At 35.9% G+C, this 19,445-nt stretch overlaps 1 protein-coding gene across 1 annotated transcript in view; it reads left to right on the top strand.

The window, feature by feature from the left end:
- Nucleotides 1-19,445, top strand: part of iqgap2 (IQ motif containing GTPase activating protein 2) — a 114,025-nt gene extending 94,580 nt beyond the window's left edge. The window contains exons 27-38 of the mRNA XM_088629641.1: nt 42-182; nt 593-677; nt 931-1,163; nt 3,685-3,817; nt 6,321-6,423; nt 6,881-7,022; nt 14,518-14,605; nt 14,976-15,188; nt 15,895-16,055; nt 16,964-17,107; nt 18,172-18,280; nt 18,582-19,445. Coding sequence (XP_088485767.1) covers nt 42-182; nt 593-677; nt 931-1,163; nt 3,685-3,817; nt 6,321-6,423; nt 6,881-7,022; nt 14,518-14,605; nt 14,976-15,188; nt 15,895-16,055; nt 16,964-17,107; nt 18,172-18,280; nt 18,582-18,695 — 1,666 coding nt within the window. The 3' untranslated portion in view covers nt 18,696-19,445. The remainder of the gene's footprint in view (nt 1-41; nt 183-592; nt 678-930; nt 1,164-3,684; nt 3,818-6,320; nt 6,424-6,880; nt 7,023-14,517; nt 14,606-14,975; nt 15,189-15,894; nt 16,056-16,963; nt 17,108-18,171; nt 18,281-18,581) is intronic.

Raw genomic sequence — 19,445 nt, 5'->3', positions numbered from 1 at the left:
TTAGATCTTTTTACTTAATTTTGTTGTATTTGTGGTTTTAGCAAACTACCCTATGAAGTCACAACGGAACAGGCCTTATCTCATGAGGAAGTGAGGGCAAAACTTGAAGTATCAAACCGGAGCCTAAGAGCTGCCACTGATAAAGTGCTGACCTCCATTGTGTCCTCCTTGGATAACATTCCGTAAGTCCATGCAAGAAACCTGGAACAGTGTAAAAGGATGATCTGTTCATCCTCAAAGCAGTGACCTAGATAATAACCCGTTCAGAAACACTAGATCCGCTCTGCTGACAATATTTGTAGTTTCCAGCTGAGGACACTGGTGTTCTACTGAATAACACGATTTGCACTTTGTTTTGTACTTTGTATTAACTGAAACAGTTCGTGTTATTAATATACAAAGGTTTAATCACCAAATTGTCTTATTTCCTTAACACAGTGAGTACCATATTTGTGTGTGGTGCATGTTTGGAAATGTATGTGTATATACTGTATATATAGTGTTTATGTTTAAAATCTTAGCAAATGGCATCATAACCATCTTGTTAGAGTGTTTCTTTTTCATCATATTGTTGCCTTTTGTTTGCATGTAGTTATGGCATGAGATACATAGCCAAAGTTCTGAAGAACTCACTGCATGAGAAATTCCCAGACGCAAGTGAAGATGAGCTTTTAAAGGTATTTTGTTTTTAAACTGTATTTTGTGTTGGGCCATTCTGTGTTTTTTTAAGCAGTGAGTGATCATTATACTGTGTAGTTACGCATCATATAGCTAGGCATTTGTGATCATTTCCTGTGGTGCTTAAGCGAGGACTTATTTCTTCAAGACATGAAAATGTGTTTTCTGTTATTTCATATAATTGACATTGTGTACAATACAAGGACAGCACAGGTTTAAATGGATAGTGTATATCTGTGTTGTTCATTGCAGATTGTTGGTAACCTGCTGTATTACCGGTACATGAACCCTGCCATCGTTGCTCCTGACGGGTTTGACATAATTGATATCACCGCTGGAGGACAGCTGCACTCAGACCAGAGGAGGAACTTGGGCTCAGTGGCAAAGGTCCTACAGCACGCAGCTGCCAACAAACTGTTTGAAGGAGAGAATGCGCACATGACCTCCATGAACAACTACATTTCCCAGACGTATCAGAAATTCAGGTAAGAAACACCCATGAAGTCCCCGGCCTCTGTGACAGTACCAGATCACTACACATCCTCCCATTGCTGTTGCCTTGAGTGGAGTCTCACACAAACTGTAGCTGAGTTATACTGTATAAACCCAAAGGACCACCCTCTATAAAACTATTCGAATGCCCCACTCAGTTGTAAGTAGACAATGTTTACAAAAAAGAAAGGGCATTTCAGCCCATATACTGTAGCCTATTTGCTGTTTATTTTTTCTTGTAGTGGAAATGAGAATCTTTTTCAGGGTAAAGGAACTCAGGGTGTTGATTTTAACTAAATCTCAGGGTAGTTTGTTCCATATTGTCTCTAGCAAGCCTTTGTGTAAGAAAGTACCCCCTTCCTCAGTTTTAAATGCACCTCTCCATAGTTTTCACTTTTGTTTTGTGACATGTGTGTGTTTCAGGGTTGATTCTGAAAGACTGTTTAGTTGATATTGTCAGTACTTTGAAGATTGTGAAGACTTGAATCCGGTTCCCACATAGGCATCTATGTTAAGAGATGAAAAAGGATCTGTTCAGTTTTAATCTGAAAGCCTGGGTTGTCCCTTTGACCCCAAGATTGAGTCTGGTCAATCTTCTCTGTACTGGTTCCAGGGCATCGGTAACTTTTTATATACAGTATATATGTATGCTAAAAAAAATTGTTTTGAAAATAAATTTGTTCCCAGTATGAGGTCTCACTTATCTCAATGTACAGTGTTAACGTAATGTCCCTTATTTTATATTTTACAATATTAGCTTTCTTAACATTGTTTGCTTTTTCTCTCCTTCCCACAGTGTCTCAAAATGAAAATAATGTAGATCTGTTTACATTCAAATAACTGTGGGATAAATCTATAGAAGTAAAAATATGTATTTTCTGTTTTAGGCACTTTTTTCCCATTAAAACAAAATCCATGACAGAATTTCTCTCTGTAGTTAGATGCTGAGTCTTCCCATCAGTTTAAAAAGAGAAATGATTTTCCCTGTTGACATAAACATAAAATCTTCAGGAACATTGTGTAACAATGTGAACCCAAGCAGACACAATATTTTATAAAGGCTGCAATAGGTCTTTCAGGGCAGCTGTTTCTGGTCTGAATAATACTGTCAGCAGTTAGTGATTATGTGTCATTGTCTCATAAAGAAAAGTACACCCGCAAAATACTAATTACTATGCGTCAATATTAAAACATGAAGGGTGAAATGTTTAAAGCATGTCATATAAGCCATGTGTGACAATTCGACTTTTTTATTGAAATGTAATACCTTTGCTTGAGGATATCTGATGGTACTGTAGAATGCAGATTTGGAAATTAAGTCCAAATACTAGCAAACACTACAATCGTTTCCAAATCAGTATTGCAAAATGGTGCATTTGCCCAATAACCGAAGTACAAAACCAAAATGGCTGCATAATGTGTATTTCAAATTAAGACTATCCTCAATTAAATTGTGTCAAATATATACAGTATAGCACTCTTTTTTTCTGGCAGGAATTAAAATAACATTTAAAAAGCTCACAAAGTGAATAACGTTAATCATTAACATTTGTTTAGATAATATTAATATTGCTCAATTAAATGTAGAGATATTAAAGCTGTAACAGTATAAAACTGCGTCCAAACCCACTTCATTTTCATTTTCTCACATTGTAATTAAAAAATGACATCATCTTAATATGTGCAAGTAGATAAAAAGGATCAAAGTATATTGTTTACAAGTTCTAGGAAGAATACACCACTATTGTGCGGCAGTTTATTCACCATGGTAGCAAACAAGTTTAAACAGATTAACAAGTAATGGGGCAGCAGCAGCATTTACTGTAACTCAAACCCAAAGTCGTTCCCACATTTACTGTGGCAGCCTTCCTCCCAGCAGTGATATAGCTACTATTCCACAAATTAACTGCTGAAGCTCTTCTGCCTAGTTCACATACCTGAAAATGTTACTGTAACTGGTTTTTAATGAGTTCAGCTGAAAGTATTCAAATTTTATAATCATTCAACAGCCTATGCAAATCAATCAGACAGTCTGATTGCCCAGAAAGCCAAGGAAATGTGTCAGTGCATGTAATCCTAGAGTCAGCACTGAGGAGTGGGAACTCCCAGTGTCCTCTACAAAGAATAAAGCTTTGCTGTTTTGCAGGTTTATTATTTCTTTATAAGTGAGGTATGCCCACAAAAGTAAATGTGGGGAAAAAAAACTGTTCCTGTTCAAAAACCTAAGATGAACTGAAATAGTTTTCAAGCCATTTGGAAACCATTAGACAACAAATGTTTCAGGTTGTCTGTAATATTGGCATTTCTGTGCAATCTGGATGAAGGCATTAAAAACTGTGTGAAAAAAACAGCAGTTGTCTACCCTATCAGGTACCCAGAAGGAGCTGGTATTTGCTCAGGAGGATGTTGAATACATTGTTGCTGAGGAACATTAATAGGCAACTGAAAAAAAATCAAAGTGATTTTTTTAGTTTTGTTTTGTGTACCCTCTTTTGCTTATTTTTTTCTCTACAGGGTTTTTTTCCAGGCTGCATGTGATGTACCAGAGCCTGAGGAGAAATTCAATGTTGATGAATACTCTGACATGGTGACACTAAGCAAACCTGTTATTTACATCTCAATTGATGAAGTTATCAACACTCATTCGGTAAGATCAGGTGATTGCTTGATTGTGGGTGGGCAGAAAGTGTATGGTTATGCTACAGTCTATTTTAGGCCATGCCAGTTCCAATAATTTATTGCATGTAATAATAAACCAGGACATTTTTTTTTGGCTGTGTTCTGGGGCATTTTGTTTTTCATAAAGTAAGTGTGGGTATACATTTTTCTTTTTACCATGTGTGACTGGAAGAACCAGAAGTTTATATGTGCTATTCTTTAAAAAACATGTTTATCACTACTGAAAAGCCATGTTGTCCTCCTTTTGAGATTTTGAATGGTGTGTCATTGCTCTCTATTGTGCAATAATCTCTCTCTCTTGATGGTATTTTATATTAGAATGCACAGTAGAAGACAGGAAAATGTTTTGAAAAGGCTATTGTGCATTTTTGTTTTTTTGCCCCGCAAGTATTAACCCACATTTTTATTTTTAAAGAACAAATTAGGTATTTTTCATTTTAGTGGAATAAAAGCTATTTTAAATGAGGGCTGTTGATGGTTGAGATGAGATTGAAAGTGAAGCCAAAGTGTTGAAAAATACTGGACCTACAGACAAGCAGATTTCCTAAAATATTCCTTGTTAAAGATAACATGATTTAATGCTCTCTTTAGTCACATATTCCAGTTCTCTCCCACACAAACACAGTAAAAAGGATATGCACCACCCCCTCCTGTCTTCTCTCCTGTTAGTCCATTGATGTCTGTAGCAGACTTTGTACTGAAAACCATCAGCACAGGCATTCTGTACTGGGACATTCATAAATGGAATGCACTGCTTGTTTTTACAAGCATATTTTCCATGTTCAAAATGAAATTGTAAATCTGCACAGTTTGTAGTTTTAACACTTTAAGAGCTTTAAAGTTGTTCAGTGATTTCATGTTTTTTTAGTAGGCATTTGTAGTCACCATAGATGATTCTGTAAAATGGGACTGTGTGTGTGGGCAAACTTTTTTCATGCTGCTTATGATTCATAGTTCTATACACAGCTCTGTGATTTAAAATCATTGTCCTGAAATTGTCCCTGTGTAGTGGTGGTGATAAGTGGGATTTCAAAACTCTTTCAAAGGGTTTCACTGGTTGAGAGATCATAAGCAACCAGGAAGGAATTAGAAGCAATTAAAATTTTGCCATCAAAAGTCTGCATACCTTAAATGTTATTAATAAAGCATCATTTTAATCTAAGCTTAACCATAATAGGTGGCATGAGCCAATTTGAATAATAATAATAATGTAACCTCCTTATCAGTATAGTTATATTTTCAACAACAAACTTGAATTTGTATGAACATTACTACCTGATAGAAAGCATTAAGACAATATACTTCCAAATTTGTCCTAGACATTAAACCGTCACCTCCACTAGCTGTTGGCGGAATGCCAAATTTCCAGTCAGCAGCTCCTATAGAGAATTATGGATTCCTTGAGTAAACCAAAAGAAAAGAGGCCTGATTTTGATAACCTGGGGGCAAGAGCAACAGGCAGTCATTACACATGTTCTGGAGGGAACTGCTTGTCAAGAGAGTGATTCTGACCAGAAGAACCACCCAGAACAAGCGAAATATACTGAAATTAGTTTACTGTAAACCACGTCAGGATCATTAACATCCCCTTAATTGTGTCATTTTCCTCTGGGATTAGATTTTCTGTAATTAACAAAGGCAAAATGCCTGTAGCACTGTGCAGAGGAGGAGGCACCACCACTGCCGCAAGAAATTCAACTGGCGTTGTTTCAAATAAAATTAATGGTACAGTATGTTCAACCCAAATGAGTCTGAGCTGTGTAAGCAGGAGGGGGAATCAGGGAAAATAGATATAAATGGTAGATAACATTGTCAAACATGGCAAAAAAGCATCTTTCTTAATTTTTTGTATTCACTGAATTAGTATGCAGCAGTAACTATCACAGGTTTTATTTGATTGCATTGTACAAATAATCAGTGAGTTTTGCCCTTATGTTGTCCTTTCACACATCATTCATCAAACAAAAACTAGAATGAAATTAGACCGCTGTCTTGGTTACATTAGCGGTACTATAGTAGTTGGATTAATGTATTGGTAATATGTGCCATATACTGTACCTGACAGATGTTGTCCCTGCTTTCTGTGTTGAGTCAGGGAAACAGTATATTCAATATTTAAAACAGATAGGGGCTCAGAAAACTGGAAACCCAGTATCTCCTTTTGCTCACCTTTGGAGGCATCTGTATTTTCTCTATGAACAGAGTTACCTTGCATTTTCCAGTCAATAAGAATCATGTTCAGAAAAGGGTTCTCTTCCTTTTACCTTGTATCTCTAAAGGAGCAATCTCCAGAAATCCCTCTGTAGCCCCCTGTCTGATGGATTGCTAGCAGCTACTGATTTCTGAAGGTCAAAGACACAGCTGCTTCTGATGGGCCTCTATGATGTCCCAAGTTTGCATTGTTGGAGCTGGATGTAGCAGAATATCCATGGCCTCAATTCAGTTAAATGGTTCTTGTTTTTTATCTGCAGCTGGTATTAGAACACAAAGATGCTATCACTCCAGATCACAGTGACCTACTGCATGAATTACTGGAAGATCTTGGAGATGTTCCTGATGTAGAATCTTTGCTGGGTAAGATTTCATTTTTTCCTTTTCTTGTACTGTGGACAGCTGCTGTATTGAATATATTGGAATTTTAAGAAAAATGCTGATCGTAATATCGTTGAAAGACTAAAATATTAGTGGCATATTGTATCTTAGAAACTGGTTATTGGAAGTTTCACTGATTGTACATCATAAACTTCACTTTAAAAAGTTGAAAGGAACCTGGAATGGAAAGCATGCATTACTGCCTTATTTTTGACAAATATTACCTGCTCATATTTTGTGTGTATACAGCTATTTTAAATAGGAAGCTTTGCTTAGATATTTTGTTAAATTCTATGAAAAGTTGTAGTTTTTTCTTGGTGTGTTATTACATCTTTGAGGCATTTCCTGATCTCTGGTGCTCTTCCATCAGTAAGGTATTGTTCCTTTGACTCATAAGTTAGGAAACCAGAACAATTGCTCTCTTGGTGTGTTTTTTCAGGGGAGGGAGCGGTAGATCCAAGTGACCCCAACAAAGAGAATGCACTAAGTCAGCTTGCCAAAACGGAAATCTCTCTCACCCTCACCAGCAAGTTTGAGTTACGGGAAGGAGACGACAAAGATATGAAAAGTCTCATGATAAAGTAAGTGTCTGCTTTCTGACTGCCCTGACTAATTCCCACTATAATGGTGTTTTAAGAGGTTTTTAGAGCCTCTTTAATTGGGTTTTGTAATCCAAGAAACACAACTAAAGCGCAGTAATATTTCTGTGTTCAATGAATTACTGAATGTGAACATGTCCAAAAGGATGACATTAGTTATTATCTGGTGAAATCCATCAGCTTGAGGCACTAGAAATACAAGTGTTGTCAAGTAACTAGACATAAATCAATAGAATGCTTTTCATAAATGAAGTTGCCAATTCCAGGCTGCATTAAGTTAAAGTGAGTTTGTATGTATGATGTACATAAAGGCCACACATTTCTGTGGCTGTTTGGAATTATTAAGGTGGCTTTCTAAGAAACGTTCCCCACACTGATAAATGTGAAACATAAAAAATATCCAAAAAAATCTGGCCGTTCTTTCTGTTATGAAGGAATTAAAGTCATCACAAATTAACTTTGGATTATGTTTCATAAAGGCAAAGGTTCTCTACTGCAAGTAAGAGTTATTAAGAAAACCTGAACAGGGTAAATCCTAATTGTTGAAGTGTTGAGGGTGATGGGCAGTAAGGGTAGCTTATCAGTGAGAGCTGCTGTATGTGTGTGAAAATGACCAATGACTCTGAGAACAAAAGTTTATAAAAGAATGCATACAGTAAATTGTGCTTATACCTCCCAGTATAGAAGGCATTCATTATTAAACTTCCAGTTTCAAATAAAAGGAAAATAAGAAAAATGAAAAATACTTGGTAAATTATGAAACTGGGAAAAGAAATCTTAAATCATACTATAAACAAGTAAATAAACTTTTAGTGCAGTATTAGCAGCATCGAATCCTGTAAGTCCAATAGCAGACCTTTAGAATGTTTATCAATTAACCAGATGAGGCAGATTAGTGCTTTTTTTTTTCAAAACTCTCCTGTCTCCTTTTCATTTTTACATATTATTTAAATATTTTGTACATATATTTGCCACAAAAGACTAATATGTGCAGGAACAAGTTCTTATTTTGTAACAGTGTTAATAACAGTACTAATCCCCAAACCCTTTAATTAATGTTAACTATTTCAAGCTGTTAACTGGCCCAAATGATGGTTGCTTAATGAAAATTGAATAAAATAATGTAGTTTAATTTTTGACTGAGCTCATGGAGCTCATGAGCTTCCAGGAAAATATAATGTTGGAATATGTGAGTTTAAAATTATATAGTATATCTAGAATAGTTCCCAACTGATTACTTTCAAAAGTGTAAAATCCAAGAAATCTTTTAACCAAGATTCCAGCAACCAAGTGCAACCAAGGGAAATATTAAGATAAAAAAACTTTTGTGACAATAATAACCTGTGTATGTCAGTTTAAATGATCTTTTAAAATGAATGTGCATACAGATTCATTGTGTGGGTTTGTTTTAAGTTACAATCGACGTAGAAATTGAAGCTTAGTATGTTAAAGAAATGAAGTGTCTGGAAACAAATGTAAAATGTTTTACCAAAACTCAGATCAGAGAAGAGAAAATTAATGTACATGCAGGCTGAATGTTGAGTAATGTTTCATTTTTAAAAGGAAGGCCCTGTAAACATAGGCATGGTCAGAGAGATGACCGATTGTGACATTGTAGTATTTCCTCTGATAAGGGACTGTTAGCTTCCTTTATGTTGTTCAGAGTCTGTCTAGAGCTTGATAAACAGAAGTACATCTTAAAAAACACTTTTACGTCTTGTATGCTAATAGAATGTACAATGTTGCCTAACATGTTGTATTTATATGCAAAGATAAAGAGTGTTTTTAAACTGCAAGTGTTGCATTTTAAAACAGTATTTAACTTGTATTGCTCTTCCTATAAGTGATTTTGCCATTTTGTTCACAGTTTATATTTATAGAAAGAATCAGTTCTGGGAAAACTGGGTGTATTTTCCATGATGAATTAAGACTCACTTGCCAAAAATTTAAGTTAACAAAAAGTTACTCTCAACAGAAATAAGCAATCCAAAGTGCAAACTTGGCCTTATAAGATATATGATACACATTCAAATGAAATAATTCCTTTATAAGACAAACTATATTAAACTATAGATGTACCAGTTTAATTAACTTTTTTTTTTAGCTGCGGCCTTAAAAATGGCTTAAGGAATTAAGGATTTCAGATTTTTAGAATTCATTTTCCAGAGTTTATAACACCTTTGGTTTAAATGTTTCTTTAAATGTAAGTATTTTTGTTTGTGCACAATGCTATTATTGTGTTCCCAGAGCTCTGGGTTCACCCATCTGGGTTCACTTTGTTGACATGTCTGAAGCCCTGTATATTAAAACCACTTATTATTTCCATTATGAATATTTAGATAATATGTTGATACCTGAAAATAAATGTCCATGTTTCATCAAATAAACCTTTGTTTTACACTAAAATACAAGTGAGCAGACCAAGACAAATATATGAAGAAAGTATCAACCATTGTATTTTAGTGCCTATCATTATTAGGTACCATCAATACCAGATTGACTGACCTTAGCTTCCCAGGGGAGAGAACAAAACATGGTTTTTGTTTGTCATTTTGGTCATTTCAGGAGAGGAAATAGGCAGGAAATGGTGGAAATAATTGCCCATTGTGCGAATGTTGCTTTTTGAGCAAATCTCATTCATACAAAGTATCAACTAAGAGATGATAGTTCATCAAAAAAACACTGTATTTACATATTAAAGAGCACATACAAGTAACCAGCTCTTTGTTGATAAGGACAGAAGGAAAACCCAAGAGCCTGATAACACAAATAACTTTCTAAGGTACTATTGCATTTAGTTGGGAACAAAATAGTTTTTAAGTGTTCAAAAACAATATTCTTGAAAGTTTCTTCAGAAAAAAACTCTCTTTAAGAAAATCACTAATGCCTTCCTGAAATCATTCTTCAAAGAATTCTGCCTAACATTTTGTGTTGCCACCACAAATAAAGAGCACAATTTCTTCCCCTCTATCCACACTGGAGAGTTAGAGCATTAAGAAAACAGAGGGCCTAGATGAGACTTGTCTGACAGACTGCAAGCTCATGCTTCCTACAGCAGGAGGTTGCTGCTATAGCAGAAGTCATGAAGCAGCACAGTGCCAGGCAAGATAAAAGCCACACCAAAATTCACCAGCAGAAAGTCTGTATCAGTTAATGGAACCCCCGCCTTGATGTGCTGCAGTACAAGATGGCGAGTATGGAATCTGGTGTCGACCTTGTAATGTCAGAATAGTTGGCTTGCTAAGAGTGTTGAAGGAAACAACCCCATTGACTTTTTACAGTAGACAATCTCATGGCAGCTTTCAGATATGAATAACTTAGTACATGTTTTTTATAATGGCACCAGTTCATGTTAGATATTATTTCTGTTGGTAAAGAGGCAACAAATCTCACAACAAGCCCCTTCGTGATCACTCAGTGCTTGATGGTGGTTAATGGCATTAGGGACCAGGGAAGAAGAGGGCTGTGCAAAGACGTGCGTAGATAGAATGTTGGGGTGAGAAATTATGACTCGTTATTAAGAATATGCAGCTTTCTTGCAGGTAAGGGTGCTGTGTCGTGGTGGCTTCATAACACTATAGTCCGTTGGCTGCCAAGTGAGATATCTAATTTTTCCAAATTTTCTGGTCTTATTTTTTTAATCGGGGATAAATGATGGTTTAAAACCTGGAATGAAAATTGTCCAATTATCATTTTAGAGGCTCAGTGTTTCTCATTAGGAGCAGAGATGATATTGCTTGTTTACAGGAAACGCAATTACTGTCGAGCAACATTGCACATTTTCAAAACAAACACTACAAGGTTATCACATATTATTTTTCTCAGAAGAAGCATATGGTGCTCTTACCCTTGGAAAGAGGCACATCAATCTCAAGATTTGTTCTTGGAGTCATGGTGAAACTGTCTGCTTACTCTGCAGGTTGTAATTTGCAGTCACTTGATCTACAGTTACTCACCTGTTGTTTTACCATTCACTGCAAAGGTGTACATAGATATCACAATTCTGGAGTATGCACTTTCACCCACTATTGCTTTTCACTGATTATATAAATCCTTTGAACTTCAATGATGAGCCTTCTTGGTCCAACACTCCTCAACAATCACCCCTTTTTCGTTGTCACTGAGGTCTCCTCCTGCAGCCATGCTAAGCCTGTCCAATGTTACATACATGATCCTAAGCATGCTGGGATTATTTGATTAACGCATGAGCCACACCTGTTCAGTGTGTTTGCTTTGAATATACTGTACTTGGTGCCTCTTATTTCCGCAAGTGTTTTTAACATACCAATATTTTATATTTCTACCAAGATCATTTTAAATTAGCTTTGTAAATTATATTAGCAGGGTCTTATATTCAGAAATTAAATGTAGCATTAGATGCATTTTGCCTGTTTTTACCCCTTTGTTTCTAAATTGCCTAAGTATATTCAGTTATTGAACTATTGACTTCCCTGACAACCTTGTGCTCAGGATAGCTTCTTTTTGGAAAGGAATATAATATGTAGTAGAACAGAAAGTGGTATCCTTTAAATAACGTGGGTTTGGCACAGATACCTACAAATATTAAAGTCTTCAACTTCGTTATGCTGCTGTGTCTAACACTTTTGATTTTACCTTTAGTTTAAAGTAGGCTAAGCCGTAGAGATGTGAATACTTTTTTATTGAGAGATAGTTCTCATTCAGCATTTAACAGAGATTTGGAGAACCCGTGTTGCTTGATGTATCCTCAGAGCTGATCTCTCACATTGTTTGTGATGTGGCAAAGTGCTAAATCCAATGCTGCACAATTTTCTTTTGCTTCCTGTTTGAATAGGTCTAAACCGCCACAGATTAAAAAGAACAAGGAGGACTCCATATCCATCAGTTACAGTTAAAATACAGTTCTCTGACTTCTGTTCTCAGCTTTATACATTTGAAGCAACAGCTGACGCTGACGAGTTTTTAAATAGAAATATCGATACTCTTTGGTTGCGTTTCTGTTTGTCAATTTTTATGTTAGTTCCCTCTGCTCAAAAATTAAATTACAAAATAAAAATAATAACGATTCCAAAATCCTGAATCCAAAGCATAGATTGTCCATTTGCAGTGATACTTATCAAACTTAGATTTAAAAATGTTCTTTAAAATGGGATTTTTCTCTGTATGCTGTTTGTGTTATTTCCAGGTGATTTTTCTGGTTATTCACTGAGCATGGAAGCAAAGATTATGCAGATATCGGCCTATGAGTAAGAACTCCCATAAGAGGTTATACGATGCACTCTGTCAGATGTTTCCTGGCTGAATTAATTACTGTTCTGACATGCAACAGCTCTTTCTGGGAAAGTTTTCAGTTACTGGAATATTGTTTAAATTCTTATTTCTAGTTTGTAGTGTAGAAATTAATTTACTGTTGTGTGACAGAGAAAATTGAAGCCCTTCATTTCAAAATCTCACTGAGCACAACTATAGTTTAAACATAAATCTATTGCATTATTCCTAACTTTAGAAACGCCATGAGCTATATACACAATACTGACCAATGATGTAAGTGTGATTTTGCTGTAGCCCATATATTCAGTAATGTTTTTGTCTCCATGAGCACATTACTATCTCCACATATCCTTTTCTATATCTAGTGCAAAGCAATCTGAGTAGCTATAGTAGTGACATACACTTGTTTGGGTAAACATTTGCAAAAAATACTATGTAACATTTGTGATGGATATTCAGATTCCCCTAGGAAATTTTAACTAGTGTGAACAGAATATGTACAGTATGTGTGTGTACTGTACAAATGGATGTGATGTACTGAATATTATGTATGCTCACTGGACAAAATATAATACTCAACATTTGCTAGAGATATTTGAATATCTAGAGCAAATATAAATCCCTGTAAGATTACAATTCACCAAACCTTTTAATATGGTCACTTGTGCCAAAGTTTGTAAATTGGATTATTTACTCACAGTACAGATTGCTCAGAAATCATACAATCTCCATCTTATATGGTATAGATTCAATTAAATACAGTACTGCTAGACTAAAGTTCTTTAAAGTCATTTAGCTTAAACATTTTTTTAAATCTGGAGTATCTAACTAGACCCAGTTTTAGAGTGTGTAGAGTAATAACTCCATCAGACATTTAAAATTGTTTTGCTGTATATATTCCGCCTACAGCATAAACATTTTTCCCTCACATTGTTTTTTTAAAGGGAAGAGATCAGCAGAGATTGCATCAGGGAAGTACTTTGTCAGAGTCTTATAAATGCATTATGACAGTAGCATTGCCATTTTCTAAGCTAATCTAAACAGATTTAGAAAGCAATGCTGGCCCTGCTCAGTTCTGGGATAGTTAAACTTCAAGCAACACAGACAACAGCAATCTGGTTGTGTTGGTGGATCCCCAGGTTGAACTCTTCCCTCTAGAGCATCCTGATTTTCAGTGTTTCTAAATGTAGGAGTGTTCATCGCAAAGTCCTGAATAAATTTTGCTCTGGGCTTGCACCATCTGGTCCACCTAAAGTAACCCATTAATTCAATTGGTGAAGCAGTTGCTCAATTCTCTAACTGATCTTCTGGAGCACAGTGACTGCCCCGCGAAACCAAGTAGGTGCTACACTTCAGTGGTGGTTGAAATGGGCCCCTTTCTATAGTGAAGTGCTTTAAGACTCTTTGGGATGAAAAAATGTTATGTACAGTTTGTGCAATTAATTTATTAACCACAGACAGAACACATTTGTCCTCTCCTTTTTTCTTCTGGATATGTTTCAGAGTGTTGAGTATGACCTAAACAGGTGAAAGCACCAATAACCTTCACTAGCTAAACTGACTTTTGACATTTTCAAGTATTTAAGCACGTGGGCAAGAAAGTTTCCTTTAAGCTTAGAATTGTGCAAGGTGGAGCATTCTAAGCTAAGAGGATTGAAGCTTATTTAATATATAGTAAATGCCTAAATTTACAAACCACAGAATCCTATGCATCAAACTAATATACAGTATGCTATGCAATTGTAGATTAAATATTGAGCAACATTATGTATACTGATAAAAATGGAAATGAGTGACTGGTATATACCAATGTATACCAAGTCAGAACTTTCTCTGCATTGAGTGAATTGCTTTTGGAAGTAAGGAGGGCATTCATATATTTTTTAATTTACATGTGACCTCGTCTTGTATTATTAGAATTATGACATGTGCAAAATATTAATGTGCACTATGGGATTAATCAAGACCATAGGATTGAGGCTGTGGTGGAGGTTGTAGGAGTGATCAGAATGGGTGCATTTCACAGATGCACCACCTGTCTGGCTGCAGTTCATCCCTCTACCCAAGTCCTAGCTACAGTTCTGCTGTAGCTCACCTGCTGGCATAGACTTACCCTTTTGTCTGCAGGTTAATAGTGAAAGACGGCACAGAATTGGACAGATGTGTGCCATCAAACTGAATTTGGTTCTCTATATAATAAATACATTTTTGCATTTGGTTTTTACAGGACGAAAAAGCTGATTGTGGATGTGGTGCGAATCCAGCCGGGAGAAATGTTGATCGAGATCTTGGAGACTCCTGCCTCTGCACAGCAGGTGAAGTGTTGTGGTTTTGCCACCACGGCATTTCAGTAATGGTGCTGCTTCTACAAGTGCAGTGATCTGCATTCTTTGTTTATTAATCTTAAAGATTTTTTTTAAGCATACTGCTTGAATCTTTAAAACGGGTTGCACTCTGAGGTTTTTGGAGAAGTGGTTTGGTGTTCCTCGTTAATTCATTTCACTGACGTCCAGAATATTGTCAAAAAACATTACAGGTTGAGCCAATATTTGGGTTTTTCATTTTCAGGACTATTTTCAAGTTTGTCGTTCCCCATCTGTGGCTGTAGACAAGAATGGGAAACACTTTTCCTTGACATAAGGGCTCCCACTGTCGATAAAGCTGGCAAATGCTTTGTTCCTCCAGGAATCTGAACACGCAAAAATAATTGAGAAACGTGCTGTTCAAGATGCCAAAACCCCTGATAAAATGAAGATCAGTCAGTCCATCCTTGAAGATGGACAGCTCCCATTAGAGCAGAAGAAGCGGAAAATCCTGAGGAACCTGAGAACACTGGAGCAGGCTGGTGTGGTCTCATCAGAGAACAAGTATCAAGACATCATCAATGACATCTCAAAGGTATCTGCTCTCAAAGAGACATTAAAAGCTAATTGAGAGCTCACCAGATTCTGATTTGGATCATTTTTGTTATTTAAAGAATCAGTTCCAGGATCATTGCTAGTAATGATCTGTTAAACTGAGATTATATGGTTGGTAGAAGCTACAACAAACATTAAGAGAACAGACTGATTCATAGTTGGCAGTTTAATTGCTTAAATAGGTCCATTCGTAATATATAATGTATTTATTACATGTATGAAATAGTTTGTTGGCTGAGGTATGTTGGACCTACAGTCTGACTCAAGAGTGTAATTTTCTTCCCACTAAAGGGCCATTGAATGCAAGTGTAAGTGAACTCAAGAACAATTTTCAATTAACAAAATACGTCGAAACACACTTGAGTAAAATAAAAGGCACTAGCAAGACAAGGAGAAATTCTTTACTTCTTCCTTTTATGGAGACAAATTAAGAAAAACAATTTAACCTGTTTTCACTGAGAAATTTAGTTCAGACATCTTCAAATATTACAACGATCTTGGAGCTAAGCTGAAATATGAGTAACTGCTTTAAATTCTGTTCTAATTTCTTATAAGAAAATGTTTGCATGTTTGCAAGGTTATTGCACTTGCATCAAGTATGCATTGGCTTAAAGACACCATGATGTCAGTACATTGGAATAGAATCTGTTAAGGAGTTAAATGGAAGTTGTTGTTGCGGTTTGCAGGACATAAGAAACCAGCGACGGTATCGGCAGCGCAGGAAGGCTGAGCTGGTGAAGCTTCAGCAGACACTGAGCGCACTCAACTCAAAGACGACCTTCTATCAAGACCAGATCAATTATTATGACACGTACATCAAAACCTGCTTGGACAACCTCAATAGAAAGTAAGTTCACCATTTCTTTGCTCCCAAGAGAATCCTCTTCACTTTTTTCCCCCACTTTCCAAGAATTCACAAATTCTTGTGAATTTAGACAGCTGTAGAGTCTTTTGTATAGCCTTGTTTCAGCAGCATTCTCACTCATTGTGTTGTCACCTGCTGAATTATATCACACATAGTGTGGTGGTTTGAATCACTATGTATATGGCTTAAATCTAGTATTCTTTTAAAATTGAAAAAGCTAAACTGCAACATCGTATTAATGGACAAGTTGTTTGAGTCCACCCCACATGACTCGTATTGTACACTGCCTTTTTTTATAAATAACTTCTACCTCTAGGAACAGCTTCCAAACACTCCAGCAATTCTTATAATTGTTAAGTTTGAAGGTACAGCACAATGACAATCAGACAGACTCATTCTGTACTTGTCATGTAAGAAACACAAAGGGAAATGTTTGGCATGAATTTACTTAACATCTCAGTTATCCAAAATGGAGGGACAGCAGTAAATGGTTGTGTGGGTGGACCTTGTAGGTCTTACACCGTGTGGCCTGATGTGTAAGAGTTCCCAACTCCAGTCCTCTGGTGCAGAATTTAGCAGGTCTCTTAAAATTCTAGCAAGTTTGTCACCTGGGAAATGTTGTAAATTGATCCTGTAAACTGTATCTATTAATCCCTTCTCAGGGATGAATTAAATGAGGAAGGATTGAAAGAGACCTAGAAAATCTGCAGGATTCTGATCGTACACATCAAGGAGCACTTTAAAATACAGCAAGAGCAAGCTTGAACAAGTGGCACAGGTCAAACTCCGCACTTGTTACAGAATCGTAGTCATAATACACTTTTATTTATGGTGATCCGTCTCGCAACTGGTATCTTAGAAAGATATCTCTGTCTTTGTTTTGATTGCAGGAATGTGAGAAGGTCCATAAAGCTGGATGGGAAGGGAGAGGAGAAGGGCAGTCGGAAATCTAAGCAGACGTCCTTGAAGTACTCCGCAGCCCGACTGCATGAGAAAGGAGTTGTTCTAGAGATAGAAGGTCTGCAGACAAACCAGTAAGTGCTGAGCACAAACTACTTTCTGCCATAATCCCTGGGCACTGCCTTTCGCTTACATGAGAAATAGCTTCCTTGTTAAAGGTTTTTGTGAAGCCAAAGCCGGGTCTTTCCATTACGGGAAGTATTGCCTCTTTTTCTTATTTCATTTATTGTCTGAGATTTCCTATTTTTATCCAAGTTCCTGGATTGGAGTTACTTAACCACAGGTCTACCAGAATACATATGGCAGACAACACACCCAGTCCCAAAAGACATTTCATCAAATGGATGGTATTACAACAAAAAGTACTGCAAACAGTGTACTGTGAGCAGTGTGAATTTGTGAAATGTCTTTTTATCATTTTGCCAGTTTTTTTTAAACATCTTGTTTAGTTGGAATCTATTTTATAAATACTGTTCGAAAAGGGGCTCCTTTTTTTTCAGAACATGCAATTAGAAAATTTGGTACAGAAGCAGTGCAGTTCCAGAGCATTTCAGAGTAATTTCTAAATTATCTGGACACTGTATAATCCTTTCTAATGGTCTTTGTTTGGTTTTTAACTTCACCACACATATTAGATTCTGAACGCCATGGCTAATGGATGAATAAATCAATCTTGATATTGGATAAAAAATAATTAAAGTCAGCCAGATTACAGGACAGCATTATCACTGCAAAATAGGAGCTTAACCTCTGCACCAATAGCCATTGATGAAAGTGTTTTTTATTAATTATTTGATAATAAAAGAGTTTGATGGATATTTTCTTGTGTGCTCTTGTTTTTTTAGGTTTACTTTTTACTTATTATATTTTAAAACACCAACTATGAAACCTTTCTTCACTACCTTTCTTCTGTAAAAGCTGACATTTTATTGAAAACACCAAAACAGAAAACACAATTGCAATTTTTGGCTTTCACTTTAATAGGCTTTCATATTTAAGCAAGTTAGGTTGCAGTGAAGTTCTTTCAGGTGCAGACTGCAGGGGTCAATGTAATGGAAAAATATTACTTGGCATGGTTGGTTTCACTGTAGTTACTTTGAGTGTTAATAGAATATCCTGTATTTTCATTGTTTATCAGGTTTAAGAATGTCATGTTTGACATTTCACCCACTGAGGAAGTTGGTGACTTCGAAGTTAAAGCCAAGTTTATGGGGGTTGAGATGGAAAAAGTCCAGCTGCATTTTCAGGTAGAGTATAGCAGTGAATTCCAAATTAAACGCATTTTCACCTTTTAAGAATTGCTGTGAATCTGAAAGGAGGAGTCAAAGCTAATTCAATTAGCTTACAGTACATTTGTAATCATAGCATTTTGTTTTTAATGTCTAAGACATCTGTGCTAGCAATTTTGGAATTGTATTTTAATGTAGCCTCTGTATTTATTGTGTAAACGTTATCCAGCATTTTTGTGGTATACTTAAATTAAAACAGACTAATAAAAGGAATGAGCAATGAGCTAGGTTTATAACAGCTGTCTTTTTACATTTTTAGGATTTACTTCAGCTGCAGTACGAAGGAGTTTCAGTGATGAAGATGTTTGACAAAGCTAAAGTCAATGTTAACCTGCTGATATTCCTTCTGAATAAGAAGTTCTATGGAAAATGATGTTTTCATTTGTGCTTCCCAATTCCAGGTTTAATTTAACCTTATGTCTTAAATATTTTACTGTTTAATTTGTAAAGAAAAGTTGGGGGGGAAAAGAATAGATTGTGCCTTCTTTAATTTCTGTCAGAGAAAATGTTTTTTCAGAACTTTAACTGGTTTTCAGCATGATATTGATTTAATACTGAAGAGTTGTCAGTATATGCAATGCTAATGGGTTTGAGAGAGAATCCATGTGAAAGCATAGGTCAGTAATGAAAAGAATATAAATCCGTAATGTTTTTTTTTTAATTAACTGGAAACAATTGTGAAATTTCAACCAAAATCTGCACATTCTTTGATTAAGAGTTTCTTATTTTCTTTATTCTACTGGTGATTGTATATGGAATATATTTTAAAATTATTAAAAATTAAATGTTATATACAAAGATATATGAGCGACAACACCATTCCTTTCACTTAATGTAAAAAATGAATGAATTCTTATTGTAAAATGCACTACTGCCTCACCGTCATTAAAGAATGCGGAGTGTCATGCCATTAGTAGTAAAACAGAACATTACTATCTGCCCAGATATGTTCTGCTTTTTAAGTGTTAAATTGTGCCTTTGAACTTCGCAAAAGTAAAACAAATGTCTATGCATATTTTAAAACTATAAAATAACTGGGTTGTTCTGCAGCTTTCTTGGTTATTGAAACAGTACGATATGACAACATGTTTAATGTTAAAATAAATGAGAGTTTTGACATGCA

The sequence above is a fragment of the Lepisosteus platostomus genome, chromosome 4 (genome assembly GCF_059453375.1).
Source record: "Lepisosteus platostomus isolate fLepPlt1 chromosome 4, fLepPlt1.hap1, whole genome shotgun sequence".
Taxonomy (NCBI): Eukaryota; Metazoa; Chordata; class Actinopteri; order Semionotiformes; family Lepisosteidae; genus Lepisosteus; species Lepisosteus platostomus.
The sequence above is the reverse complement of the archived record's forward strand: the minus strand, read 5'-3'. Positions and strand labels throughout refer to the sequence as shown.